The 25,681-nt window shown below is 54.5% G+C and overlaps 9 protein-coding genes across 9 annotated transcripts; 4 read left to right on the top strand and 5 right to left on the bottom strand.

Annotated features, from left to right (window-relative positions):
* Window positions 1–628: 628 nt before the first annotated feature.
* Window positions 629–2,707, bottom strand: CLUP02_00673 (BZIP transcription factor; the record flags this gene model as incomplete). The annotated part of the gene is made up of 2 exons (XM_049279720.1): window positions 629–1,878; window positions 1,936–2,707. 2 exons carry the CDS (start codon window positions 2,705–2,707, stop codon window positions 629–631), a joined length of 2,022 nt encoding a protein of 673 aa, XP_049135677.1.
* A 1,695-nt stretch (window positions 2,708–4,402) lies between these two features.
* CLUP02_00672 (chromosome segregation protein) lies at window positions 4,403–5,286 on the bottom strand (the record flags this gene model as incomplete). The annotated part of the gene is made up of 2 exons (XM_049279719.1): window positions 4,403–4,950; window positions 5,058–5,286. 2 exons carry the CDS (start codon window positions 5,284–5,286, stop codon window positions 4,403–4,405), a joined length of 777 nt encoding a protein of 258 aa, XP_049135676.1.
* A 971-nt stretch (window positions 5,287–6,257) lies between these two features.
* CLUP02_00671 (uncharacterized protein) lies at window positions 6,258–8,474 on the bottom strand (the record flags this gene model as incomplete). Its single annotated transcript, XM_049279718.1, has 6 exons — window positions 6,258–6,323; window positions 6,425–7,495; window positions 7,555–7,883; window positions 7,940–7,996; window positions 8,028–8,307; window positions 8,397–8,474. 6 exons carry the CDS (start codon window positions 8,472–8,474, stop codon window positions 6,258–6,260), a joined length of 1,881 nt encoding a protein of 626 aa, XP_049135675.1.
* Window positions 8,475–9,194: 720 nt separating this feature from the next.
* On the top strand, window positions 9,195–14,934 carry CLUP02_00670 (SPX domain-containing protein; the record flags this gene model as incomplete). Its single annotated transcript, XM_049279717.1, has 10 exons — window positions 9,195–9,475; window positions 9,620–10,079; window positions 10,232–10,804; window positions 10,938–11,162; window positions 11,818–11,926; window positions 12,002–12,266; window positions 12,340–13,507; window positions 13,559–13,903; window positions 13,959–14,736; window positions 14,789–14,934. The coding sequence occupies 10 exons, from the start codon at window positions 9,195–9,197 to the stop codon at window positions 14,932–14,934; spliced, it is 4,350 nt and encodes a 1,449-aa protein (XP_049135674.1).
* An 803-nt stretch (window positions 14,935–15,737) lies between these two features.
* Window positions 15,738–19,106, top strand: CLUP02_00669 (vacuolar sorting protein 39 domain 1; the record flags this gene model as incomplete). The annotated part of the gene is made up of 4 exons (XM_049279716.1): window positions 15,738–15,819; window positions 15,899–18,307; window positions 18,360–18,468; window positions 18,548–19,106. The coding sequence occupies 4 exons, from the start codon at window positions 15,738–15,740 to the stop codon at window positions 19,104–19,106; spliced, it is 3,159 nt and encodes a 1,052-aa protein (XP_049135673.1).
* Window positions 19,107–19,337: 231 nt separating this feature from the next.
* On the bottom strand, window positions 19,338–19,667 carry CLUP02_00668 (Gon7 family protein; the record flags this gene model as incomplete). Its single annotated transcript, XM_049279715.1, has 1 exon — window positions 19,338–19,667. One exon carries the CDS (start codon window positions 19,665–19,667, stop codon window positions 19,338–19,340), a length of 330 nt encoding a protein of 109 aa, XP_049135672.1.
* Window positions 19,668–20,215: 548 nt separating this feature from the next.
* Window positions 20,216–20,962, top strand: CLUP02_00667 (uncharacterized protein; the record flags this gene model as incomplete). The annotated part of the gene is made up of 5 exons (XM_049279714.1): window positions 20,216–20,263; window positions 20,328–20,365; window positions 20,431–20,458; window positions 20,539–20,635; window positions 20,739–20,962. The coding sequence occupies 5 exons, from the start codon at window positions 20,216–20,218 to the stop codon at window positions 20,960–20,962; spliced, it is 435 nt and encodes a 144-aa protein (XP_049135671.1).
* A 24-nt stretch (window positions 20,963–20,986) lies between these two features.
* On the top strand, window positions 20,987–23,596 carry CLUP02_00666 (uncharacterized protein; the record flags this gene model as incomplete). The annotated part of the gene is made up of 1 exon (XM_049279713.1): window positions 20,987–23,596. One exon carries the CDS (start codon window positions 20,987–20,989, stop codon window positions 23,594–23,596), a length of 2,610 nt encoding a protein of 869 aa, XP_049135670.1.
* A 204-nt stretch (window positions 23,597–23,800) lies between these two features.
* On the bottom strand, window positions 23,801–25,628 carry CLUP02_00665 (uncharacterized protein; the record flags this gene model as incomplete). The annotated part of the gene is made up of 6 exons (XM_049279712.1): window positions 23,801–23,942; window positions 24,006–24,141; window positions 24,815–24,900; window positions 25,031–25,076; window positions 25,140–25,254; window positions 25,425–25,628. The coding sequence occupies 6 exons, from the start codon at window positions 25,626–25,628 to the stop codon at window positions 23,801–23,803; spliced, it is 729 nt and encodes a 242-aa protein (XP_049135669.1).
* Window positions 25,629–25,681: the final 53 nt, after the last annotated feature.

The raw sequence follows: 25,681 nt of genomic DNA, 5'->3' as shown, positions 1-25,681 counted from the left end.
GAGAAGAGAAGAAGTGAAACCTCGTCGAGCGACAGCCCACGGAAACAACACCACCACCCCCCTGAATTCGACTAGGATCCATACCAGAAGCCTTCTGTCATATCATGAATGTCAGCCACTACGGGAGTCATACCCGAAAGGTCTTGGGGTACGAACACAATATCAACACGAAGAAAGGTAACAAGAGCTACGATTGATGAACGTCTCCCATAGATTGAGCAACTGTGTACATGTGGAAGATAAGAATGCCGTGTTAATTTTTCCAATCCACCTCCCATACGCCGCAGTCTGAACCTCGAAAAGCCCCCCCTTCCTTAACCTAATTCCCTGGTGAGATAGAAAAGGTAAGCCAAGCAATATGGCTTGACTCATGATGACTGCCTTTGCTTGGTGCCAAAAAGCTACGCCGTGTTGGTGATATATACCTCACGTGAACGCCACGGAAATGAAACTATTTTCCCTCCTTTCCCTTAAAAAGCCTTGAAAGACCCCTATATACCGAGTGAAAAGTGCAAAGAGAGTTGAGCAAGATAATCCTTAAGACCGAGAAGTAATCTCTCATCATCTCATAGACTTACACCAGAATAAACCACAATGTAGTTTTCAGGTCCCGTAAACCGTCACCAGCTCACTCCTTCAAATTATACGTCTCCCTCAGCTTAGGAAACGTCTGGTTAAAAGCCTGGCCCAACGTCCAATTCTCCAGCCTCCGCAGGTGCCGCTCAAAGACGGGATTAATCAGCACCTCATCCGACTCCGGCACCTGCAGCAGCGTATCCGTCTCCTCGTACGGCCAGTTCAGACTCAGCGTCGTGGTGAAGGGCACAAAGAAGTTGTCAAAGAGGTACTCGCGCGGGTTATAGTCGCGGCACAGCTTGTCGCGCATCGCGGGGAAGGGGACGTGGTCGATCCAGGCCGGGTGCTCGGTGAACAGCTGCGCGGGGCGAGGGCGCGCCCACTCGGGCAGGCGGTCGTAGTTTTCTTGGGTGGGGGAGATCTGCCAGCGCATGATGAGGAACATGATGTAGAGGACGGCGACGCGCTGCGGGAGGGCCGAGAGGTCGGGGAAGGTGGCGAGGATGTCGGTGAAGACTTTGGAGAGCGGGTGGGAGTATTTGCTGTTGGCCGGGTTGAGGAGGGAGAGGACGGAGGGGTAGCGCGGGCCGATGATCTCGTGGGTGGAGAGGCCGTCCGCGGCGCGTTGGCGGCGCTCGTGGAGGAAGTCGAGGAGGAGGCTGTCGAGGGGGCAGGTTGGGCCGCAGTTCTTTACTTCGGCCGTGTGGTGGCCTAGGGCTCGGGATTCTGGGGGAGCAGAGGATGACGGTTGGTGTTGTTGTTGTTGTTGTTGTTGCTGTCCTTGCGACTGCTGCTGAGGATAGTCGACCTGTGATCGCGGGGTGTGGACGGTCGGCCCGCTGAGGGAAGGGCTCCGGCTGTGCGTGACGGGGCCGACGCCGGTCCAGTCGTGCTTCATGGGCACGTGGTTGTAGCTCGGCGTGTCCTGGGCGCCGTTGACGCCGCTCTGGATCTTGCCGACGCGGGCGTTCTGGTCGAGGAGGAAGTCTAGACCGAGACGCTCCGGGCCGAGGTCGAGGCCGTGGCGGAGCCCTTGCCGCTGCTGGTCGAGCATCTTGCTCGCGGCGTACATGTGGTTCGGGGGGGAGAGGTCCGAGACAGGACCTCCTCCTCCTCCACCACCGCTGCCGTTGGGCGTCGTTTGCCAGCCGGCGGTCGGGTCGATGGAGGCCGGGGAGGCCGCACTGTTGGGCGTTGAGGCATTGTGTGCTGAGATGGGCCCGTTGTGCTGGTGGACGTGAGAGTAGCTGCCGCTTGGAGATGGGAAGACGGCAGGGTGCGGGTCTGCCGGCGGCGGTGGCGCTGAGTTTGATATGGTGTTAGTCAAAGATACGTCTGCCCCGAGCATAACGAACTTACGTTGGCTCGGTGGAGAAGCAGAGATGAGAGGCTGGATAGAGGCGATGAAGGTGGCCAGACGGCGCTTCAGGTCCGCGTTCTCGGCCTCGACGGCCTCCTTGGCCCTCTGGACGGCCTGCAGCTCCTGGTAGGGCTGCTGGGAGGTCAGCTCCTGGATACGGCGCTCCAGGTTCTCGATCTGGTTCTTTGTGCGCTCGCGGATGGCTCGCTGGGCTTCCCTGTCTGATCGGGGCCGATGGGAACTTCGGTTAGCGGGTGTGTCGTCATCGAGGTGGGAAAGGGGGGAGGAGGAGCCAGTCAATGTTGTGGAGAAGGATGTATGTGTGCGAGGGTGGTGTGCCGTGAGCGAACAGGGGGTGGTGAGGACGACAGCGAGCACTAGTTTCGAAGGAATGCTGGAAATGGGACGGAAGGTGAAGGTCACGGAGTACGAGAAAGTCATGTGTGCAGTGAGGCATGAGATGAGTGGGTGGGTGAGCGAGAGAAGTTTGTGCTCACCGTTGGCGCGCTTCTTGGCCAGTTGCTCCGGCGTCAGGTTGGCGACGCCCCTGGAGCCAGGACCGACACGGCGTTTCTTGTTTGAATCGCCGGGTGGTTGAGAAGCGGGCGACGTGCCGGCGCCGGCGGGAGTGACAACTTCGGCATTCCCGGGGCCAGCCGGGCTTGGGTGGTCCGGAGCACTACGCTTATTATTATTGTAATTCAGGCCGGGGGTCACCGATGAAGCCACGGAGCCGGCGGGACTTGGGTGGTTGACGGCATCGGAGGCCATGGGAATTTGTAAGGCCAGCGTGGGGGGCGGACGCGGAAGCGGAGGCAGGATGGTATGGCAGGGGAGAAGGGGAGAGAGAAGGGGGGTGGGGGGCTGGTATCGGTGCCGGGTCACCGGAGGTCCACCTCAGCCCAGACTCGGCTCGGTCAGAGAGCCGGTGCTGCCCGTGATCGAGCACCAGCGGGCAAGAGGCATAGGCCTACCCGTACCGTACGACCGTCAAGTGTGTGGATCAGCACGGAGTGGGATATGGGCGGAGTAGCTGTCTGGGAATCCGGGATTGGCAAGGTGATGGTCGGGCCCCTTGCTGGTTTCTTCTGCGGCCGGGCCCCTCCTTGCTTTCGGGGCCTCTTTTTCTTTCTTTGGGAAGCCCGTTAGACTCTTGGAGCATTTGCCGATTGCCGGACCAGTCCAGTTCTCGTCCTCTTTCTGTTAGTACAAGGGGTTGAGCGGCAGAATGACGGGTGACAGGCTTCCTGAGGAGGGACCAGCAATGCAGCGACAGCGGAGCTCTGGGCAGCAGGAGAATTTTTTGGTGGTACGCGAGAAGGGGGGGGAATGGTATGATTCTTTTCGCGGTCGGGGGAATCGGGTAACCGTACGGATAGGTTGTGCCTTGGAAAGGCTTGGAAAGGGGGACGGGGAACAGGCGAATGGGAGGGAGAGATAATGAATCATTCAGATCTTGCTGGACGGCTTCGGAGGGTCGAGATCCCGAGTCATGAGTGGCTCAGTCGACTGTGAAGAATGGAGCTAAGCCTCGGCCATTTCTGCTGCAGACAAGGGTGTGTATGCCCTGGGAGTCTGGACTTGATGTGGATGTGTGTTCACAGTTTCTGGCGGGATGCAGCTTTGTGTTGAAGGATTCCTAAAGTTTTGGGTTTGCTCGTTTTGTTGTATTCGGGAACCCGAACCGCAACAGAGGTTGCAGGTCTGCAGTTTGTGCTCGTGATACCGTGCTCCGTACACGTGTAGCTGAAGGAAACATGAGACCAAGAGGAGAAGTAGAAACTCAAAACGGATGCATTAGTTGGAATAAAGTTTACAGTTTGCTGGCGGAGAGGCTAACCTGCCACTGCTGCTATCGTGAAGCGGTGGAATTCTCCATTACCTGTGTTCTAAATTTCATGGTGCACAAATTTACGGATAACTGTGTTGAGATTGCACAAGTCATACATGCATGGTACAGATTCTGAAGTTATCCGGGTGGTATATCTTGACCTAGAGAGAATACCCTCCATTTTGTGCATCGAGTGCTGCACATGAGGGGACTCTTATGCACAGACCCGTCCAATATATGCAACTTGTGAAGGCCCTCAAGTTCGCATTGCTGGTCTGGACTCGGGATTCTGGACTCCCAGAGGCTGAAGCTCTACTACCATGCATGCGCCGCCACAAGAATCACTCTCCTCGAGCGCTGTTTTCCCGATTTCACATGTTGGACAGTCATCGACAAAGAGACCCCAATGATCGAGAACGACAAGTGCATTCTAGACTCGCGAAATATATCACATGCAATGCTGCTTTGGGACTGCTCCATACTTGCAATAGGCCTGTAGATAGGTGTAACACGTAAACCTGCGCCAAAGTGGGTATCCATTGAAAGAAAGGAAAGAAGAATGGAAAGAAAACTGTCATCGTGATCATCAGCCTCGTCAGTAAACAGAGACCCGGAGCCTCCCCCCCTCTTCTCCATCAAGCCTTCATCGCCTCCACGAACAACTCGCGCATCCCCTTGAGCAGCACCGCCAGCTCCCTCGTCTCATTAAGCTGGTCCAGCACCCGCTCCACCCTCTCCCGCTCCAGCTTGGGCCGGCAGTGCCTTACGTCGTAGTCCCGGCTCGCCGTGTTGAGCTCGAACCACGCCTCCCGCTCCCAGTCCTGGTCGTCGACGTACGTGTACACAAACTTGAGCCGGTCGTCCTTGCCCGCGCCCTCGATCCGCAAACCCAGGTTCTGCTGCCAGAACTCGAGCTCGGGCACGTTGAAGCGCGACTGCGCCTCGAGCTGCTTCGCGTGCGCCCGCTGCGCCGCCAGCCGGGCGTCAATCTCTTTTTGCGTCTCCTCGATTTGCTTCTTGAGCGCGTCCCGCGTCGCCAGGTGCTTGTCGCGCTCTTCCGAGAGCTGCGCGATCGCTGCCTGCATCTCGCGCGTCTCGGCCTTTTCTTTAGCTACGGTTTGTTGGTGGGTGCTCGTCTTGAGTTGGAGGATTTCAATGTCCTTCTTCTTCATGCGCTGGTCCTCTGCGGGTCACAGGGTATGTTAGCATTTACTCTTCTTGCCCGATTCGCCGCCTTATCATGTCTCGAGTCCAATTCCGAGTGCTCCCCTTCCCTTCCCGCCGACGCACCTTGTAGTTCTGCCACGTTCATGCGGAATTCGTTTCGCTCCTCCAATACGCGCTTGCGACCCTGTTCGATAAAGGCGTCAAACTTCGAGGTGAACCTGGTCATACGATCGCGAAGTTCTTCGAAGCCAAAGTTGGCGTTTGGCAGCGTCTCGGCGACGGACGGGGTCGCCATGAGCGACTGGCGGTTGATGCTGGCGGACAGCGACGATTCTCGAAATGCGGAAGACATGATGAGTGGTTTTGTTTCGGGGTGGCGATTTCGCTGTTCAGTTCTGCTGAGAAGTTGCGGCCGTCTGTGATTGATGCCCGGTTTACTGTGAATATCGTAATTGCATGTGACGTGTGGCAGGAAAGCAGGCGATGGTGGGCTAAATTGGTTGTGGTCGTAATCTTTAGCTGTTTATGCAGCGCGTTGCTATGTCAACAATCTCCCCGCAGAAAATAAGGCTGATGACTAAGGGAAAATGCTGACTCAGCTATGTCTCCGCCAGTGTCTGCCATATCCCATCGGTTTACAGAGCACCATCCAACAATGGCTGTAATCCACGATGGCTTTATTGGTCTGTTTTTATGCGAGATCCTCCAAAGTATCGTGTTGCAGTCGTCTCTGCTCTGAGGCATTCTCTCCTGTGGTTTGTGCCTTTCGTTCCGTTACTCATCACACAGGTCAGCATTGATGGCGCAAAGCCGGAGGAAGAAAATAGTGTCCTACGTACCATATATTGCGATGAGCAATCTGGCCGATAGGTCCTCAGTCGCTCGTCAGGGAGACACTGTCATCGACTGGTCTAGACGAGAACCTGAAGCATGTTCTGACACAGAGGACCATACAGCCTCTGCCAACCAAGAGTGCATCAATGACTGAAAGGCCGAATCTACCTAAGGAAGATGGAAATGGAGTTCCTTTGAATCAAGAGTTCCTGCATCCCTGACCAGCGGTACGAGTGTATCGATATGTTCTGCTACACGATTCTCCCCTTCGTATCGGCAAAAACACCAGCTGATCCACCTCAGAATCCTAGGTGGAAGAAGGCATGCACTGTCTCGGAGCATGCCAATAGCCAGACTTGTTGATTCAGACACACTGCTTTCAAGAGTTCCAAAGATTCTATTTCAGTTTCGGTGTTCACATTCTATTGCTTGAGATATCACCACATATCGAGTGGCCCCAAGTGGGTCCTTCTTAAAGCTCCAAAAATCTCAGGCGCTTCTCTTGTCCCGGATCTCTAAAGCATATTTCAAATATGTACATGAAGTATCGAGCATCTACGGAGCAGAGAGCTCTGGGTCTCGTAGAACTCCCTCCATTACCCAGTAGTATCACGGACCTTTATTCACTGCGTCATCTGGGCACAAAGTTTTCTCACCCTCTTCCCCTTGAAGAACAAGACAACCCCCAGCAAGCAGAATGCCGCACTCACCGCAGCATATATACCAAACGTCTTGACCGGCCCAATGTTGGCAATGTACGTCGTCGTGTGTTTGCTAAGCCCAAAGCCCACTAACCCACGCGTCACCGGCAGCGCGACGAGAATAGCGCCCGCGAAGCTCGGATGGCTATCGATGAGATACGCCGTCCCGACCGTGCTGACGCCCATCAGCACGATGAGGTAGCCGTCGACGACGGAGACGATGGCCATCCAGTGATACCGCTCCGGGTTCTTGAGCACGTACCCGTACAGTACGGTGAGGATCAGAGCCGTCACCATGGGCAGGATCCAGGCGATGAGTCGCTTCTCCGGCTCGTGGACGCCGTGGTTGCGACGCGCCGAGGAGCGGATGACGTAGTCGCTCAGCCAGCCGATGAGGGGCACGCAGAGGACTGCGATAAGGACCTGGCCCAGCTGGATGAGGGATACCGATGTGTTGGCCCAGTTGTAGGGGGGTTTGACGAGGACTTCTGCGTACGTCATCTGGATCGAGACGTCGATGCCTTGGAAGAGCCCGTTGTTTATGGCGACCCAGAGGACGTGGGGGAATAGAAAGACCTGGCCTATTTGTTTCAGGCAGAGCCAACATCGGGACCAGGTGGGCTTGTGCACGAAGACGCGCAGGTTCGAGGTGAAGGTGCGTTCCTTGAAGTGTTCCAGGTCGGCGGCAGGCCTCTCGTCTACTGTTGCGTACTTTGGCCCGGGAGAGCGGCTTCTGGTAATGGTGCCAGGACCGGTGTTTTGTACTGCTGGTAAGAGGTTGCTTCTGTCGGTCGGGTGGCTTCCCATGAACGCCTCGATGGGTCGGTCATATGCGGTTTCGGGGACGAAGAAGAAGGTGAGAACCATGGCTAGGCCAGAGAGGCCTGCGAAGAGCCAGTACCAAGATCTCCAGCCTAGAGCATCGGCCATGTACGAAGATGCGATTACGAGACTGGAGTTGAGAAGGACTTCGGCGGAGGCATAGATCTGAAATACGCGTGCTCTTTGATGGAGAAAGTAGATATCCTGAAGTAAACCAGAGTCAGAACATCTCACACCAGACTCGCTGTCCAAAGAGCTCATACCTGTAGGATAAGAAGAGCCAATGCCTGGCACTGAGCTGCAGCAAACGCTGCAACCATACGCCCGCCTAAGTGCCAGTAATAATTGCGGTTCGTTGCGCAGAGGACAGCGGCCAGGAAGAGTAGCACGTTGGATGCTAGGATGACGGGGCGACGGCCTATAGCTACGGCGATCGGCATCGACACCAGATTTCCGAGACCGAGGAAGAGGTTTGGAAATGTGAAGAGATTTGAGATCTGATCCGGTGTGATTCCATCACGTTGGTAGTCGGGCATGATGAACACAATGAGTGCGGATAGTGCGGTGATGAGGCACAGACCGGATATGGCGTCTACACGCATCTCGTGTGAGTCAAGTCATTTCCCTCTGAAGTTCACGGTGACTTACACAGGACGATAATGCCTATGATGAGCTGTTTGTGCCATTTTGGTAGATTGAGAGGGTCTGCATTTGCTGTGAGTCGAGTGATTGAGACTAACATCAGAGAAGCAGATCATCACCATGCCTCTGGGGTCCGCGCTCGGCGTGGGAATGAGAACCACTTGGCCTCCCACGGTGAGAGTAGCCGTCCCGTCAAAGAATCTAGGCCGCATCTCGTCCGGCTTTGGCGTACTCGTGACGTTGTTACCATCGTCGCTCTTTTCATAATTCTTTTCCACGTCCACATCCCCAACAGGCGGCTCAGCCGAGTCTGGCACTTTCTCTGGGGCGTCCATCTTTGGCAAGAGTCCGAGGGGAGAGCCCGGGCCAGCACTCTATCTGAAGTGGATCACTTTTGTTTCCGTTTTAGGAAGGAGGCCGATCTCCACCCGGAACCTCTTCTGAGGTTGTCGCAACGTCGTACGAAGAGAGTGTCGAGCTGGTTTGGTGGTGAGTACGCATAAGCCAACTTCTTTCCTCTTGTAGTGGAAGATCGTGTCATCTTTATTGTTTTGATTTCTGAACCTCAACTACAACTGCCGCCTCACCGTTTCCTATCCCCCGCATTAGGGTTACTCTCGTCGTCTGATATAAACCCGCCGTTTCTGAGGGGTCGGTTTAACGTTTCCTTTCAGGATCGAGAGATCCAAGTCGAGTAAAAAGTCTGTACGGCGTAGTCAGCCAAAGTATGAATGCGCGCTATACAACCCTTCCTGTTGAGGCGGCGGGACATCGCGCACCTCGACGATTACACGATGGCCAGGACATGGTCTCCAGATTTGTACTCGACATGTGAAGCACCAGACGCAATGTTTGGTCGACTTATGCAATGCTACGCTGCTATAATGAGACCACTTTACAAGCTAGAATTTAAAGTTCGTACGCAACACTGAGGGGCCAATCTGATACGCCTCTCAACGCCAAGGGTCCTCCATGAAGCCGAACAGTCCGGACGTCGTTCAGACTCTCTGCGAGATGGGATTTTCCCTACTTGCCATCCCTCTTTTCGATGTTCTCACATTCGGCATAGAGAAGACCAAGCAGTGAGCAGCGGTGACAACGTATCGTGTTTCTCCTGCCTGAGTCTGCCGTATACAAGATTCGGGCCGAGCCCAGTTTGCATACTTTCCCGGCCAAACCATCGCCGATTGTCAAAAAGAAAAGATCATTGACGGGGCTCTACGTCACGTCCGAACGCCCTGCCCAACAACGCAAAGAAAGTATGCCATCAAACCAGCTCGGCGCCGTGCAAGGCTCGCAACCTGCCGAAAAACAAGCCGTCGAGAGTTCAGAATGGCGGTCTTCAGACGACAAAACCCCAGAGGAAGTCACCTGCTTCTTAACGGAAGAGAACGAGGATGTGGATGCGGAAGCAACTGCCGATCAACGCCTCGCGCCAAAGACGTCCCAACTGGAAAAGCGTGAACCCTTCGACCCGGTCCTGTGGTCGTCTAGGAAGAAGTGGACGCACGTCTTGGTGGTAGCATTCATCACCTGCGTCACGTAAGTTGGCTAAATCTACCCTGCCCGCATGGTTGGCATGCAGCGGCGCATGTTCTTGGGAAGAAGCTTTCCGCGCCGCTGCTACCGCGAAGAAAACTAAGACCAAAAACGCTAACGACAACGGCGCTTTTTCTCCCACTCCAGACCCTTGGCTTCTGCAGTCTATACCCCCGCGTTGGACCAGGTGATTGGCGACTTCAAGATCGAGGACAACCCCACGCTAGCGGACCTGACAGTCTCGGCCTACGTCCTCGGCTTCTCCGCCGGACCGCTGCTCCTCGCGCCGCTGAGCGAGACGTTTGGCAAGAAGCCCGTCTATCAGGTCTGCAATGTGGTCCTGCTCGCGTGCAACTTGGCCTGCATGGTCGCGCCGTCGGCCGAGTGGCTCATTGTCTTCCGGTTTCTGGCGGGATGTGCCGGCGCGAGCCCGATTACCCAGGGCACTGGGACAGCGACGGATGTCATGACCAAGGAGAAGCGTGCGCGCGCCATGTCGGTTATGGCGTTTGGGAGTGTTTGCAGTCCTGCGATTGGGTCGGCCCTCGGGGGCGCGATTGCCCAGGCTTGGGGATGGAGAGGTTGCTTTGGGTTTCTTGCTGTGATGGTAAGCGATCTTCTCTATATTACCCTCTTCGTGAGCATTGTTGAATGAAGAGAAACGGGTGTCCTGGTAGGCTCTGGCGAGGGCCAAGGGCTCAGCTTTGAACTTCCAACAACGTGTGTGAATCCTGGGTAGCATGCTGACAAGTGAGACAGGGCTTGATCAGCACTCTCCTGACTTATCAATTCATGTGCGAGACATATCTCCCGGTCTTGCGGCGAAAGTACACTGTGTCAGGCAGTCTCGACGACCTCGAGATGGAAATGAGCGAAGAGAAAGCCATTGCCCCGAAGCAATCTCTCAGAAAGCTGCTCTTAAAGGCCGCGATCCGGCCGTTCTCTCTCATTTTGGAGCCGAGCATCCTGCCGGCTATCCTGGTAACATCGTTCTTCTACGGCCTCCAGGTGTGGTTGTACATTGACGTTCCGATGACATATAAGGCAGTGTACTCCTTCAATACCGCAGAAGCAGGATTAGCATTCGCGGGCATGGGGGTTGGCATGTTCACCGGCCTTCTCATCTTTGGGTTCCTCACCGACGTCGTCGTGAAGAGGTTAGCACGCGGCGGTGAAAGGCTGCCCGAGCACCGGCTCCCACTTCTCAACCTGGCAGCCATCCTTGTCGTGGTCGGTCTGATCATCTACAACTTGGCTGCGAGGCCCGGGGTGTCCTACTTGGTGCCCCTGCTTGGAAACTACCTTATTGGCAGTGGATTGTTTGCCATCACTGTGAGTTCCCATATTGCAGTCCCAGTACTCTGTAGAGAGCCAGATATCTGGCCGGAGACCGAGCATCGGGGTCACGGAAACCGAGGTCCCCTGCGAGGAGATCCAACGACGACTGACTTGCGACTTGTTGTAGATGACTTCGGCTGTGTACATCATCGACCTGTCACCGCAGCACGCTGTTGCGTCGAGCGCGTCGCTTGCACTTTTACGATACCCCTCTGGAGCGTTGTTTCCCCTTTTAGAACATGCTTTTGAATCTCTCACCAGCAACAGTAGCGCCAAGTGGCTCATCACGGCCGCGTCTGTCTCCACCATCCCACTTGTGGTTTGGCTCCAGTACAACTGCGAGCGATTCCGGGTGAGACTCCGGGACTTATTGTGAGAAGTGGTGTATTATTGACACTTGTTGAATCTGTACCATTTAACAAATGATACCCTTGCGAGAAGCTTTTTATGCTTGGAAGTCAGCTTCGTTGGAAAGAATATTCTTATAAACGACGGGTGTCTGTTTAGACTTGGTTAGACTTTGGATCTTAAAACATATTTTTTTGGGCATTAGAGAGATTTGAAAAGGTAGATAAGGAGGTAGATATCTAAAAACGAACAAATGGCATTTCACTTTCGCCGACAGAAATCAGGATGGAGGGATGTTCAGAGTCGGGTAAGGTAGTGGGAAAGGGTACGGTAAGGTACATTGTGAAGGTTAGTGGAAGAAACGGTTATGGCCCTATCTCCAGTATCTCCATAGAAGCATATGCGAGTCACGTCACTGCCTTACATAAGCCATGGCGCAAACCTGGAGCCATCTGTCTGCTCCATCCGAGCGGCGAGGAACCAATGGCATCGACACTATTCGTTTGGGAGACGGCAGCCCGTGGAACTGGATTACGCTAATCCCAAATGAAACCAATTATATCGTCACGCGGCTCGCACATCAAGCTTGGAAATAGGTCGACCAACGCTTTCCCCACGTGTTGCAGCCACCAGGAAATCGCGGGATGCTATTCAAGTAGCTTAAACACCATTTCGACCCTTTGAACCAACTTCGCGATACCGATACCTATCGCCCGATAAGAAGTCGCACGCGACCCTCTGCCACCATACCGCCCCCAGCAGATCTCCGTAATCCCTCCTCTACCCACCAAGCAGGCACTGCAAGCCCACAAGTCCTAATTGACCTCGATAAACCTTCTACAGGCCTTCGGGAACGGGGAGGGAGCTCCACCAAGAGTAGCAGCAACTCCACCGTTGCTCAGGCTGAGAGCTACGAGCTTGCCGACTACAAAAACATCTCCGCTCAGAAGGCCGCAAAGGACCTCGAAGCCCGACGAGAAGAGAAAAAACTTTGGAAGAGAAGGTGGCTCGACGAGCAGGACGATATGAAGTTCTCACACAGCATCCAGTTTAATGCTGTTCCGGACTGGAGCAGTCATTACATTGCCTACAGCAACCTAAAGAAGCTGTGAGTACCCAATGCCACCTCTGGCCGCGCCATGTCCTGAAGACCTAAGTAGCTAACTAGATCTGCGTTGCAGTATCTACCAACTCGAGAAGACAGTCCACCAAACCTCCTCAGGCGACGCCGAATCAAGACCTCTTATCCGAAACGAAGAACCCGAAGATGTCTTTAGCCGTGCGCTCGGTGTAGAATTGGAGAAGATTTGCTCCTTCTACGTGTCCAAAGAGGGCGAACTTCTCGACGAGGTCAATCAATTATTGGGAGATGTTGGCAACCACTCTTCAGAGGACGACGAAAATGATGGCGAACCCAGACGTTCATTCGGCAGCGCCTCTCGGCCGGGACTTTCGGTCAACGGCAGGAGAACTTCCGTCTCGATCGATGGCAACATGGAGGATAGTGACGATGACGAGGACGATGATGAAACCACCGGCCTGACGAAGAGTCGCTCAAGCCTTGGCGGTGGCAGACGCAAGACTGCCCCGAATCTGGGGCACTCGGTCACTGATATGACTGCTTCAACTGATCTGACGCTGGGAAGATCGCTGCGGCGGTACAGCACGGCGAACGACGAGATCCCAGACCAGACCTTCCTCTACTCTTCGGGTATCATGCTCAAGAAGCGCATCATCAGCCTCTACGTCTCGCTCTGCGAGCTCAAGTCGTATGTGCAACTAAACCGGACGGGTTTCAGAAAGGTCTTGAAGAAATTCGACAAGATTCTCGACAAGGAGTTGCGGGTCAAGTACATGACTGCCAACATCGACTCCGCATACCCATTCAAGTCGGAAAACATCAAGAGTATCGAGGAGAACATCTCCAAGATGGAAAAGGCGTACGCCGAGATAGTGACTCAAGGCGACGAGGGACTTGCCAAGCGAGACCTGAGATCTCACCTCCGCGAACACGTTGTTTGGGAGCGTAACACTGTCTGGCGAGACATGATTGGTATGGAGCGTCGCGCAGAGGCTGCGAGCTTGGGCAGAGGGCTTCTGGGAAGGGATGGAGCGACGGGATCCAGGCGGTTGCAGGGCGATGATGAGCTTGCCCCAATCACCAAGGAGGTGGTTACTCCCGTGGGCCGTTTTGTCGTGCCCACGTGGGTTGCCAACACGCCTTTGCTCACTCTCCTGATCGCTCTCGGCGTTTTCCTCCTTCTCCTTTTCCTTCCCATCATGGAGAAGCCCGAGCAACAGAACTGCTTGGCGTTGCTTGTGTTTGTCAGCATCCTTTGGGCTACCGAGGTGAGTTCTCTCTGGATCGAATGCAAATGGTCGATGCTAACCTCAAGATAGGCCATTCCGTTGTTCGTTACGTCGCTTATGATACCCTTCCTCTGCGTCGTTTTGACTGTCGTTCGCTCTGAAGAAAAGCCCTACAGGAGGCTTGATGCCAAGGCCACCACGGCCTACATCTTCTCGGCTATGTGGACACCCGTCATCATGCTTCTGCTCGGTGGATTCACCCTGGCCGCGGCTCTCTCCAAGTGCAAGATTGACAAGCGGCTCGCGACTTTTGTCCTTAGCAAGGCCGGAACCACTCCACGCACTGTACTCATTGCCAACATGCTCGTGGCGGCATTTGCCAGCATGTTGATCAGCAATGTCGCCGCACCAGTTCTTTGCTTCTCCATCATTGAGGTTAGTTTTCCCTCACCCCCTTACTTGTGGGAATTATCGCTGACTTGTGCCGCAGCCGATGTTGCGAACGCTGCCCTCGGAGTCAAACATGTCCAAGGCTGTCATCATGGGAATTGCGCTCGCCTCCAACATCGGTGGCATGCTATCCCCTATTGCCTCGCCGCAGAATGTTGTCGCTATTGGTATCATGAAGCCCGCGCCTACCTGGATCCAGTGGTTCTTCATTGTTATTCCTGTCGGCATCGTCTCGCTGCTCCTCATCTGGATCTTGCTGTTGATTACGTTCCAACCGAGCAAGGGAACCACCATTGCTCCGATCCGCCCTGTGAAGGAAAAGTTCACAGGCATTCAATGGTTTGTCTCCATCGTCACGCTCATCACCATTGGCCTGTGGTGCGGTAGCCACCAGATGGAGTCCATCTTTGGTGACATGGGTGTCATTGCCATCATCCCCATCGTCCTCTTCTTTGGTATTGGTATCTTGACCAAGGAGGACTTCAACAATTTCCCGTGGACCATCATCATCCTGGCTGCCGGAGGTTTGTCTCTGGGCAAAGCCGTCAAGTCATCTGGTCTTCTGCACACGGTCGCTGGTGTTGTGACCAAGGAGGTCGAGGGTATGAGTCTCTACGTCGTCCTTGTCGTCTTCTCAGCTCTTATCCTCGTCATCGCAACTTTCATCAGCCACACAGTCGCTGCTCTCATTATCCTGCCGTTGGTGTTTGACGTTGGCTCCAACATGGACGAACCCCACCCGAACCTGTTGGTCATGGGTGGTGTGTTGATGTGCAGTGCCGCTATGGGTCTGCCAACAAGTGGCTTCCCCAACATGAGTAAGTTTCTTCAGCATTCCCAATACCGGCAGATTACTGACCAACGATGTAGCTGCTATTATGAAGGAAGATCCGACGGGCCAGAGATACCTCCAAGTGAAACATTTCATCAGCAGAGGTGTGCCCAGCAGTGTTCTCACATTGGTCGTCGTCGTGTCATTGGGATATGGCCTGATGAGGGTCGCTGGGCTGGACTAAGGTCTCGTCTTTACGTGACCGTTACGTACATGCATTTGGTCATTGATTTCTGTATCGTATGTCTGAAAGAAGAGAATGCTGGGCTGCGTTTCCTTCGATTTGTTTGAAAAAGGGCGTAAATCCAAAGGGTCTCCAAAGGAAAGCCTGCGGTCGGAACATAGACACCGGTTTACATATTGTACTTGGCTTTTCCCTGGTTTCTGTTTGATAGCTTTTATTGCTCTTATTTTGTATGTAAGGTAGACTGGAGTAAGCGATAGAATGGTACTGCGAAGCGTTTACTCAGGCAAGGATCCGGATAACTTTGCAGATTTCTGCTAAATACCTGAACTTCAGCTGATACCTATTGATATTCAAGAGGAAAGGCGTGATATTCTGACGTAGAGAAGGTGAAATGATGTTAAAAGTAAGCTTCTATGCATGTGACGCCAATATGCTCTACGAACCCCGGCAAGTCCGCCAACCAATCAGATGCTGTAAACAGCAGAGGTTGAAGGAGGTGGAGACAGGTTGCTCCAGGTGGAAGGGTGGCAGTGACACTAGTCCGGATTGGGCAGAGAAAGAGGTCATCGGCTCCCTTGTGGAGTCTTCGCCCTGACGTACCGCCAGACGGCGCACTTTCGCCCAGCCATACCCGAACCGATACCTGGAGCTCAACAATCTCTCACTCACACACACGCGCGCCGTCATGATCGCATCTTGAGGCTCTATTGTGACAGACTTGGCGCTCCCTCTACAAACCACCCTTCTAATGAGGACATAGTAAACATACAACATATCCGCTCGGTGAGCTGGCAGTCGCCATGCTTTCGGCATTCACAGCTCGGCCGATCATAGAGCTTAAGCAACGGGATAAGTCCAAAATTGAGACAATCCTCGCGCATGGTGCGCTCCTCTCGAGTCGCATAATCTCACTGTGACAGCTTCATCTAATAAATTGACGTAGGCGATCGTGTTTTCGTAGGCCTCAACAGCGGAGCTCTTCGCATCTACCGTCTCAACGAGCTACCGCCTCCGTCGCCGACCCAGGCCAATGGCTCCTCTCAACCTACCACGGCGGGTTCGCAAGACGCAACCGAGACCAACACGACGACAGAACAGCCGAAGAAACCTACAGATCTACTGCGCGAGGTAGAAAAGTTCTCGAACAGGGCGATTGAGCAGCTCGCCGTAATCAAAGAAGCCAACACTCTTGTCTCGTTGTCGAACTACTACGTATCCCTCCACGACCTCGGAACCTATGAGCCTCTAGAGACTCTATCGCGAACGAAGAACGCCACCTGCTTTGCCGTCACATCAAACATCGTGAAAGATGCAGCAACCGGAATACCAGAGATTATAAGTCGCCTGGCGGTGGCTGTCCGTCGTCGATTGCTACTATGGAGCTGGCATGAAAGCGAGCTGAGCGCCGACGTTGGGGAAGTGACATTACCGGAATCGATACGAACCGTCACATGGGCCAGCGCGACAAAGATCGTATGCGGAATGAACGCGGGATACGTTTTGGTCGACGTAGTCACCCATGAGGTCGAGGATATCAACAGCCCAGGCTCTGCGGCATCAGGCGGGCAGGCTAGTCGTTTCGGAGCGGTGAGCAGCGCTGGAATGGGCTATATGGGCCTCGGAGGATACATGCCCAAGCCGCTCGCCGCGAAGCTTGCCGAAGGCGAGCTGCTGTTGGCCAAAGACATCAACTCCATGTTCATTACGGACGAAGGAAAGCCGGTTGAAAAACGACAGATTCCTTGGCAAGCTGCTCCTGAGCAGATCGGTTACTCATACCCATACATCCTGGCTTTGCAAGCTCCGTCAAAAGGCTCGCTTGAAGTCAGGAATCCAGAGACGTTGCACCTGTTGCAGACCATACCCCTTCCAGGGGCGGCGCAACTTCACTTTCCGCCACCTAATGTCAGTCTCGCTCACGCGGGTAAGGGGTTCCATATCTCCAGCGACCGATGTGTTTGGAAAATGGGGGCTACCGACTACGACTCACAAATCGACGAGCTGGTCGAAAAGGGCAAATACGACGAGGCCGTCAGCATCCTTAACATGCTTGAGGACGCCCTCCTCCGAAACAAGAAGGAGACTCTCCGAGAGGTCAAAATGCTCAAGGCTGAGATGCTTTTCAAGCAAAAGAAGTTTTACGACTCCATGGATCTTTTCAATGAAGACGATGTTCACGCACCACCTGAGCGAGTTCTCAAGCTTTTCCCACCATCCATCGCCGGAGAGATGTCTGGTTGGGCGCACGGAGCGCAACCGGATGAATCTGGTAGCGATGAGAAAGAGAGTGAGGAGGAACCGCAGCAGAAAACAAATGGAGACAAGCCCAAGGAAGATGCAGCGGAAACACCCGCATCCCCAGCAAAAGGAGGCGTTGGCTTTGCCAAGTTATTCATGGGTGCCCGCAAGACGGTGCAGCCAGATGCTGCCTCGATCATATCCAAGAAAGACACGATAGATGTCGAAGAGACTGGGAGCATCAGAAGCAAAGCCACCGAGAACCTGCCGCTTGAGGGCGAGGAGCTCTTAGCTGCCGTCACATCTTTAGCTGGTTATCTTGTCGGGACAAGAACGCGATTACAAAGGGTCATCGACCCGAGCACCGGCAAGCTGAAGCGGACAGATACCAATGGCTCCAACGAAGAGACCATGAAGAGCTTCATGTCTGGCTCGCACGACGACGAATCGGGGAGCCAGCTAGAGGGAGAGATCCGGAGGACGTCGCGAATTGTAGACACCGCTTTGTTCCGGACTTACATGATGACCAGGCCTGCTCTAGCTGGGCCCCTTTTCCGCCTCCCGAACTTTTGCGATCCAGACGTGGTCAACGAAGCACTGCTTTCACACAGCCGATACAACGAGCTGGTTGATTTCTTCAGCGGCAAGAAGCTTCACTCTCAGGCACTTGAGCTTCTTAAGCGCTTTGGAACTGCCGAGACACCTGATGAGGCTGCCCCGGGCTTGCATGGGCCTCAAAGGACAGTCATCTATCTTCAGACACTGCCGCCGTCTGAGATCGATCTCATCTTGCAATACTCGGAATGGACTCTGAGAGCGGATCCCAAATTGGCCATGGAAGTGTTTATCGCAGACTCTGAAAATGCCGAGACATTACCTCGTGGCCGGATCGCTCGCTTCCTGGGCGGGATCGATCCAGGATTGGAGGTGCAGTACCTGGAGCACATCATCTCCGAGCTTGACGAGTCAACTCCAGATTTCCACAACCGTCTTGTCGAACTCTTTATCAAGCATTTGAAGGAGAAGAAACGCGACGATGAATGGGACGCAGAGATGGATCGTTTCGTGCAGTTCCTCAAGACAAGCAGCCAGTACAGCCTTAGCAAGGCGTTCAGCCTCATCCCCCGCGACGGTAAGTTGATGTCCCTCGATGGCTTGTCGCAGTAACAACTAACACGGTGAAGATCCTGCTTTCTACGAAGCTCAAGCCATAGTGCTGAGCAACATGGGCTCGCACAAGCAGGCACTGGAAATCTACGTCTTTAAGATGAAAAATTACGCCAAAGCCGAAGAGTGAGTACCGCATCCTTAGTAAGATATGACTGTAGCTAATCGCTTTTTTCAGGTATTGTAATATCGTACATAAGTCCAGAGACTCTAGGCCTTCGTCACCAGACCAGTCACGACGCCCGTCATCGGCGGATGATCCTGAGGATTCGGCTCCATCCATTTACCACACCCTTCTTTCGCTGTATTTGACCCCACCGTCACCCCACAAACCAGCACATGACCCGGCTCTCGAGCTATTGTCGAGGCACGGATCGCGTCTACCGGCAGCATCAACTCTCTCCCTGATTCCCGACGACCTTCCTGTTCGCGATCTCGAGTCATACTTCCGTGGCAGAATTCGGTCTGCTAACAGCGTCGTGAACGAGTCGCGCATCGTAGCTCGGCTGAGAGACACGGAACTGGTATCGACGCAAGCCCTCCTGCTCCTTGGCGACGGCATCCCCGGCGGACAGGGCGGGCGCAACAGAAGGGTGACGATTACTGAAGAGCGGCTATGTGGCGCTTGCCACAAGAGACTGGGGCGAAGCGTGGTGTCGGTTCTTCCGGACAACAACGTGGTCCATTATGCGTGTTTTAACAAGGCAACGTCGCAGCGACCGCAGAGCTCTCGGGCAGGAAACTGGGCTCGAAGGTTTTCGTGATTGAGGGTTTGCAAGAAAACGGGCTGGCGGGCGGTAGTTTGAGGCGTGTTGGTGTCGTTGCTTGTGTTTTGTGTTCTTGGTACGTATTGGTACTCGCATAGCCTTGGGTTTTTGAGAGCGGCAGCATGATACAGCAATACCCCGTATATAGGTGGCACAGAATGTACGATTGGCGCCGTGAAAGGTCAAGAAAGTTTTCATGCCTCCCTCCCCTTTGAGTTGCTTGTCGCTTCAGTCGTCTGAGGGGGGTGCCTCCTCGCCGTAATTCTCCTCCTCGAGCGCCTCGTCGACGGCCGACTTGGTTGCGGTGGTGCCACCGTTCTTTGCGGCCTCCTTGGCCTTGTCCTCTTCCATGCGGGCGGTGAGTTCCTTGTTGATGTGCTCCTGGGAGGCGTTGATGGACTTGCGCAGGGCGTTGAGGTAGGCGGACTTGTCGCCGGGCGCGGAGGATGGTGGAGCGGGGAGGGATTCGGAGAAGGTGAAGGGTTCGTTTGCGGGGGATTGGTAGGTTGCTGAGAAGTGCAGGGCCGGAGCGGCGGCGGTGGTGTTTGTGTCTTCCATTGTTTCTTGGGTTGGTGATGTCGTGGCCTCGTGGGTTGGATGGGCAAGGCAATTAGGCTTGGTAGGCTGTGGTTGCGTTGTGTTGATTTAGACGATGCAAAAATACGTGAGATAAAAGGTATGACGAAAATTGAGTGCGGCTCGTTGGGGTTGGCTTGGAAGGAACAATTGCCCCTCTTCGCGTCCCTCCACCCATTCCAGCTGGTCCCAATCCAATGTTCCGCTGAAGATGGAACCTGGAACAACTGCGGGGTTGATTACACTAAGTCAGCCCGCCTGCCGGCCCCCCTCAAGCCTCCTGATGACTGGAAGCCATGGATGCGCCGCCCAGGTCATGCCAGGGTCGCAACCCGCGGCGCGTCAGTGGTGGGAACAAGGGGGATGGGATCACGGCAGGACTATTAGGTGGGGGCAGAAGAAAAGGACTCGGGGGCAGTAATTAATTACGCTGGAACCTCACGGCTGGCTCGCCGCACAATGCGCCAGACTGTTGAGTACAGCAGTAGGCATCGTTCCTTGGTTCTGGCGGGCAGGGTAGGCGAGGTAGCATGGTCATCTGTTACATGGGAAATCTGACGGGAGCTGACCCGGATTTGGTCCGCGGGGGTTAGGTTGCTGGATGCGCTGCAATTGGGGGGGATTTGCTCACCGCAAGCGAAGACGGCCGCCCGTTTTGCTCGCTTCCTCAGCAACGAGAAGTCGATAGTCCAGGGTTAATGATTATTAGGTAGTGACCTAGATGCGGCCGCTGACCGATGGCAAGCGATGCGTTGATACGGATAAACAACCAGGTATAATTACGTGCAGGGCACCGGCAAGGTAGATGAGATGCAATGGGGAGTACCTATCTTACGGACACTTGCCAAGGTAGATTGCCTACTGGATCGCAGCAATACCTTGCGGAGTACAGAGGGCATTGATGCTGATCTTTGTGTCCCTTGTCTACCTCACACTTCGGCTCTGTGAGGGTGAGGCGCAATCCACTCCTCGCGCTTTCTCATTACCACCCTTTTCCCTCCCTCACCTCGTATTTCCCCGGCCTTCTTACATCACCACCACCCTTTCTTTCAGCTTTCCAGGTTTCTCAATCCTCGAGCACCACCACCACCACAACCACCACAACTTTTCACCTTTTCAAGGTGCTCTTGATCGCGCCCGACCGGACGAACAACCTCTCCATACTGCCCTTGCCCTCGACAAACCAACCATTCCACTTTTACAAACCGATCCAAGCACAACAAACCTTCAAGACTCCTCCACCCGATCCTCGAATCGTCCGAAAATCCAAGATGTAACAGAACCCTAACACATCCACGACAATGCAACCAGCACGACCCCCGCCGCCCCGAGCGCCGGGCAGCTTCAGCCCTCTGCCGGGCTCGACAGCTTCCACCGCACCGCACCCGCAACGTTCACGACCGCCCGCCCGCGCCGAGTCGTCATCGAGCGAAGAGAACCTCGCCATTCACTTCGTCAAGCCCCGATCTCACGCTCCGAGCGCGCCTGCCGCCCCTTCCACCAGTACCCCGATCTATGCTCAGTTTACCGCCCAGGCCAACTCGAGCACCGCCAGCCTGCAAAACTTCTCGCGCCCGACTGCTCACCGGTCGGGAACCACGCCCGGAGGTCCAGTAGGCCCTATCTCGGGAGGAGGAAGCGAACTGAGCGGGAGTGTGAGCGCTGCTGCTGCTGCCCGCACCGCGAGCCCTCTGACCAAGGGACACTCGAGGAAGCACAGCCAGACGCCCGGCCTGTTCGACTCAACGCTGCCCTCGACGAGCCTCTCGAACCTGTCTCAGGTGGGCATGTCACACCCATCTGCCAACTCATCTTCAACACATCAGCATCAGCACCAGCAACAGCACCCGAGCCCTGCCCTCTCCGCGAGCCACATCGCCGCGCAGGCAGCCTTTCAACATCAGAACACTCAGCAGCACCAGCAGCACCAACAGCTCCAGCACGCTCGACAGCGATCACAGACCGTCCCGAACCCGGCCAACGGAGACGCCGAGAGCGCAAGGAGGGGGAGCAGCGGAAAGGGCCCACTCAGCCCGCCTATGCTAAGCCTGACCGAGGCAAGCGGTCCACGAGAGAGCGGCTTTGGAACTCAGGGATACCACAACGGCCTACTTGGAAGCCATTCCGCCGCCGCGACCACGGCAGCCAACGCAGCGTTCCCGCGATCGGGGCAGACATCGCCTGGCTTGCCCCAGTCGCAGCATCAGCAGCAGCAGCAACAGCACAGTCCTATCAATCCTACGCCGCAACTTATTCCAGATCCGAAGCCGGTGAAGCCAGAAAAATCAAAGGTCAAGCTCTTCTCCCGTCCGGTCAAGATCGGCACCAAGGGCGACCCTAAAGACAAACCGCTCCCTAGTCCAAGCAAGATCGGCAGTGCGCTCGCATCATTACAACGCGGGAATTTCAGCACGAGTAGTCTCATCGATACCAGCGGCCAATCTATATATAATCTCAACAACGCATCGTCCGCAACCATCAGAGCAGTGCCCGAGACGCCCACCATGGAGAAGGAAGGCAAGGAAAAGGAAAAGAAGCATCACTTTTTGTCGCGGCAAAAGCACAAGCTCAAGGATGACTACCATCTTCCGCTGTCTTCCGCATCGAGCAATTCGAAACCGACAGACCCCAGCGCCCCCTCGAGTTTGTACAGTTTCAACTTACCCCCTAGTCCGGCCCCGACTGCAACGTCGTTTGGCAAGGGACGAAGGGACAAAAAGACTGAAAAAGAGAGCAGCAACCTCGGCGTCGAGTCCAGTTCTCTCCCGTCGGAATGGCCAGGTCCAAGCAGCCTGCCGACATTGACGCATCAGTCGTCGTATCTATCTGAACCCATTGACGCAGGCAAATACGGCCTCAACAGCATGGCGCTCGACGATGCCTGGCCGTATCTGAAAGCCAAGATGCTCGTCATTTTTGAAGGCGAAGATCTGCGACAGCCGGTGGAGGATTTCAATAGGCTGGTGACGTTGCACATTCAATACTGCATCCAACGCATGTCGCCCAACATCATTCTCGAGGATTTGCGCGAGCTCTTGTCGACCGGCTTCGCCTCCCTGGACCACACTCTCCGGCGCACGCAGGAAGACAAAGTCATTCCGGCTCTCGTCGAGATGTGGCTCATCACCTACACCTCGATTCTGCCTTACATGCAGGCCGTCTTTTTACCCTTGGACCTCGAGTTCTCTGGCTGTGGCGTTCTCATGAACCCGGACCAAGCCCGTCAATTCTGGGGCGGCGTCAAGTCACAGTCCTCCGATAGCGGCCCATACGTCAGTCCCGCATCGGCAGTGCTAGATGTGCGTCGTATCGTACTTACGGCCTACCGTGATATTGTCATCCTACCCCGCTACGACTCTCTCAAGGCCATCTTCTCTCGGCTTTCTCTCGAATTTCTCCCGTCCTCGTTCGCATCTTTAGCCCTCGCATCTCCGCTACCAGATCCGGCGCTTTCTTCAAGTCCCGCGGATGCAATCAGCATGATGCGACCCGGCACAGCTATGAGCCTCGATCCGTCCGTGGCGAGCTATAACTCGAACGCGACGACGCTCCTGGGCGACGGAAGCGCAGGAGGCGGCGGACGCAGCCGTGCCATTAGCAACGTCAGCTACGCCAGCGCCGGGAGCGACGGCCAGATGCGCCCGTTTACGCGAGAGCAGAACGTCGAGGACTCTAAGCAGGTCACCGAGATGGTGGGACGCATGTTGCAGTGCATGAGCATCCTCGCCAGCATCGGGGGCGCGACGGGCGACGGCAGCGAGGAGGGAAACAGAAGGATGGAGGAGCTGTGCCGGCTGCTCAAGCTGAATTGGCTTGGTAGGGGTCGGACGGGCAGGAACAGGAGAGGTATCGTGGGCGGCAGACGAAGGGAGATACCCGAGTCTATTAGGGAAGGGTTGCGCGTCGTCTAAGGGGGCGGTCGGTTCATGGGGATGTGCTGTGATGGGACGGCTTTGGCTTTGGTGCTTTTTCCCCCCGATCGTTCACCTGCTGCAAAGGGGGGGAGGCGTTTACTATTGGGATCAGTTTTGGGTGCAGGTCGGATTTTAGAACGTTCTTTTTGGGCAACGTGAATAACGCGGTGCATGGCTACGGCCTCCGTGATGGCGTTTGTTTCAGTGGGGTTGGGCTGCAGCATTTTGGGAATAGTACTCTTGTGGAAGGGACGCGGAGGTTGCTCTTGTCGTTGTTGTTTGTCCGAGGCATGGCAGAGGGAAGCAAAAAGTTATCAATTCAAGAGAGACAATGATGTCGATTCTGGTAGTTATGGTGTGTGTGGTATTTTGGGATGCTTTGTACCTGCCTGCCTGGTTCGGTGACGTGATTGATGTCGCAACTGAAGATGTCATTTTGGCATCTCTTTTGACGGCATCTCTTTTATTGGAGCCTGCGTGCTTGACACTACCTACCTTGCCTGACGCCAGACGCTTATGGCTTGAGTTGTCGGTGATTTTTCCTTTTGGACATTCAGGTCGGAGGCTCCGTGTGTGGTTGATCAATTTTACTTGGTGATGTTATGCCCATCAGACTTGGAGGTTTAATATTTCATCGTAAACACCCGGCAAGGGGCCATAGATACATCACCGGTCCTACACGTTCACTACAATCCCGTGTTGGACCGTGATTGGAACATAGCGACGATTGCGAGTTTGGGATATCGCGTGTGGATTTACCACGTTATTTTCCCCTTAACCACAAGATCCGGATGCATTGCGAGTATCCGGCACACGTCATATTCACGGATCACAGCGAGCGAGGCAGAAACGATATGGTTTACAAAGATGAATGAAGATTTTATTCTTATTAATAGCTGTTTGCAGCGCGTCCAGAAGGACGCGCGGTCTGAGCAACGTAAGATACCATAGAAGCGTCCTATTCTTGAAAATCCCGTTAGCTTGCCGTCGAGCAAAGGTCAAGTTCGTTGAAAAACAATGTTTTTGTGATAAAAAAAAATCAGACATCCAAGGAAGTGTTAGCCCTCATACGTCGCTTAAGAAACGCTTTTGCAAGCGTTCCCGCCAAGGCTCAGGCCGCGACTCGAGTGAAAACTGCGAACAAGTGGAAATTTCATCATGATGTGGTGTGGAGTTGTTGCGTCGATGTGTAGAGGAGAAATATAAAGTACTAACCTTGTGGCTCGAGGGTGATGAATGAGATGCTGGAGGGGTTAGTGATGAGAGAGCGGAGAGGTGTAGCAGTGTGCGTCGTGTCCCTACTATCACACTTGTCAGCGAGGTTTGCTCTTGAGGGCAAGAGATGCCAGTGCTGATGAAGAGTGAAGATGATGTGTCAGACAGAATATACTGGCAAGTAACAGGTTCCTTTCGAGGGGAACCCGAACAGACTAGGTTTCTTCATGGTCGATTCGGTTGGGAAAAGAAGACAATGTTTCTTGAATGTCATCATTCGGAGAGAGATGCGAGAGCCGTGTGAAGAAAAAGATATGATGCTTACCTGTCTGTAGGCCGTCGCAGCGACAGCCAGAGAAAACGCGCGCGCAGAAAGCAATCAATTGCAAAGCTTGAAATGAAGCTTGCGATCTCTGAATGCAGCGTGAGTGCGGTCCTGGCTGTCGATACGAGAGTGTGGCGTGAGAAAGAAGTTGGTTGCCCAGAGTTGGTGAGAAGTCACGGATTGACGTGCAGGAGAAGAGATTTTATAGATGAGGCTCACGAAGGAAATAGTGGAGACACAGCCTCAAAGATTTTTCTTTCTCTTTCCTTCCCCTGGCGGGCGGACACCCGACCCTTTGGACGAATGGATCCACTTCCACTTCACGTCTAATTCACGTGACTCAAGCTTGGATCTCTGGTCGGGTCCGAAAAAAGTTTTGGTGGGGATTGGGGGAAAGCTAGAGTCGCTGTGCACCACGTGACCTTGGAGCTCGGAGGTATTCGCCGTAGTGCCCGATCCCCGCCATAGAAGGATTTGAATTGAGCTCATTGGACCCTTTCTCAAGGTTCATGTCACCAGACGAGGTATGGGGGGGGGGGGCC

This window comes from Colletotrichum lupini, chromosome 1 (assembly GCF_023278565.1).
Source record: "Colletotrichum lupini chromosome 1, complete sequence".
Classification (NCBI taxonomy): Eukaryota; Fungi; Ascomycota; class Sordariomycetes; order Glomerellales; family Glomerellaceae; genus Colletotrichum; species Colletotrichum lupini.
The sequence above is the reverse complement of the archived record's forward strand: the minus strand, read 5'-3'. Positions and strand labels throughout refer to the sequence as shown.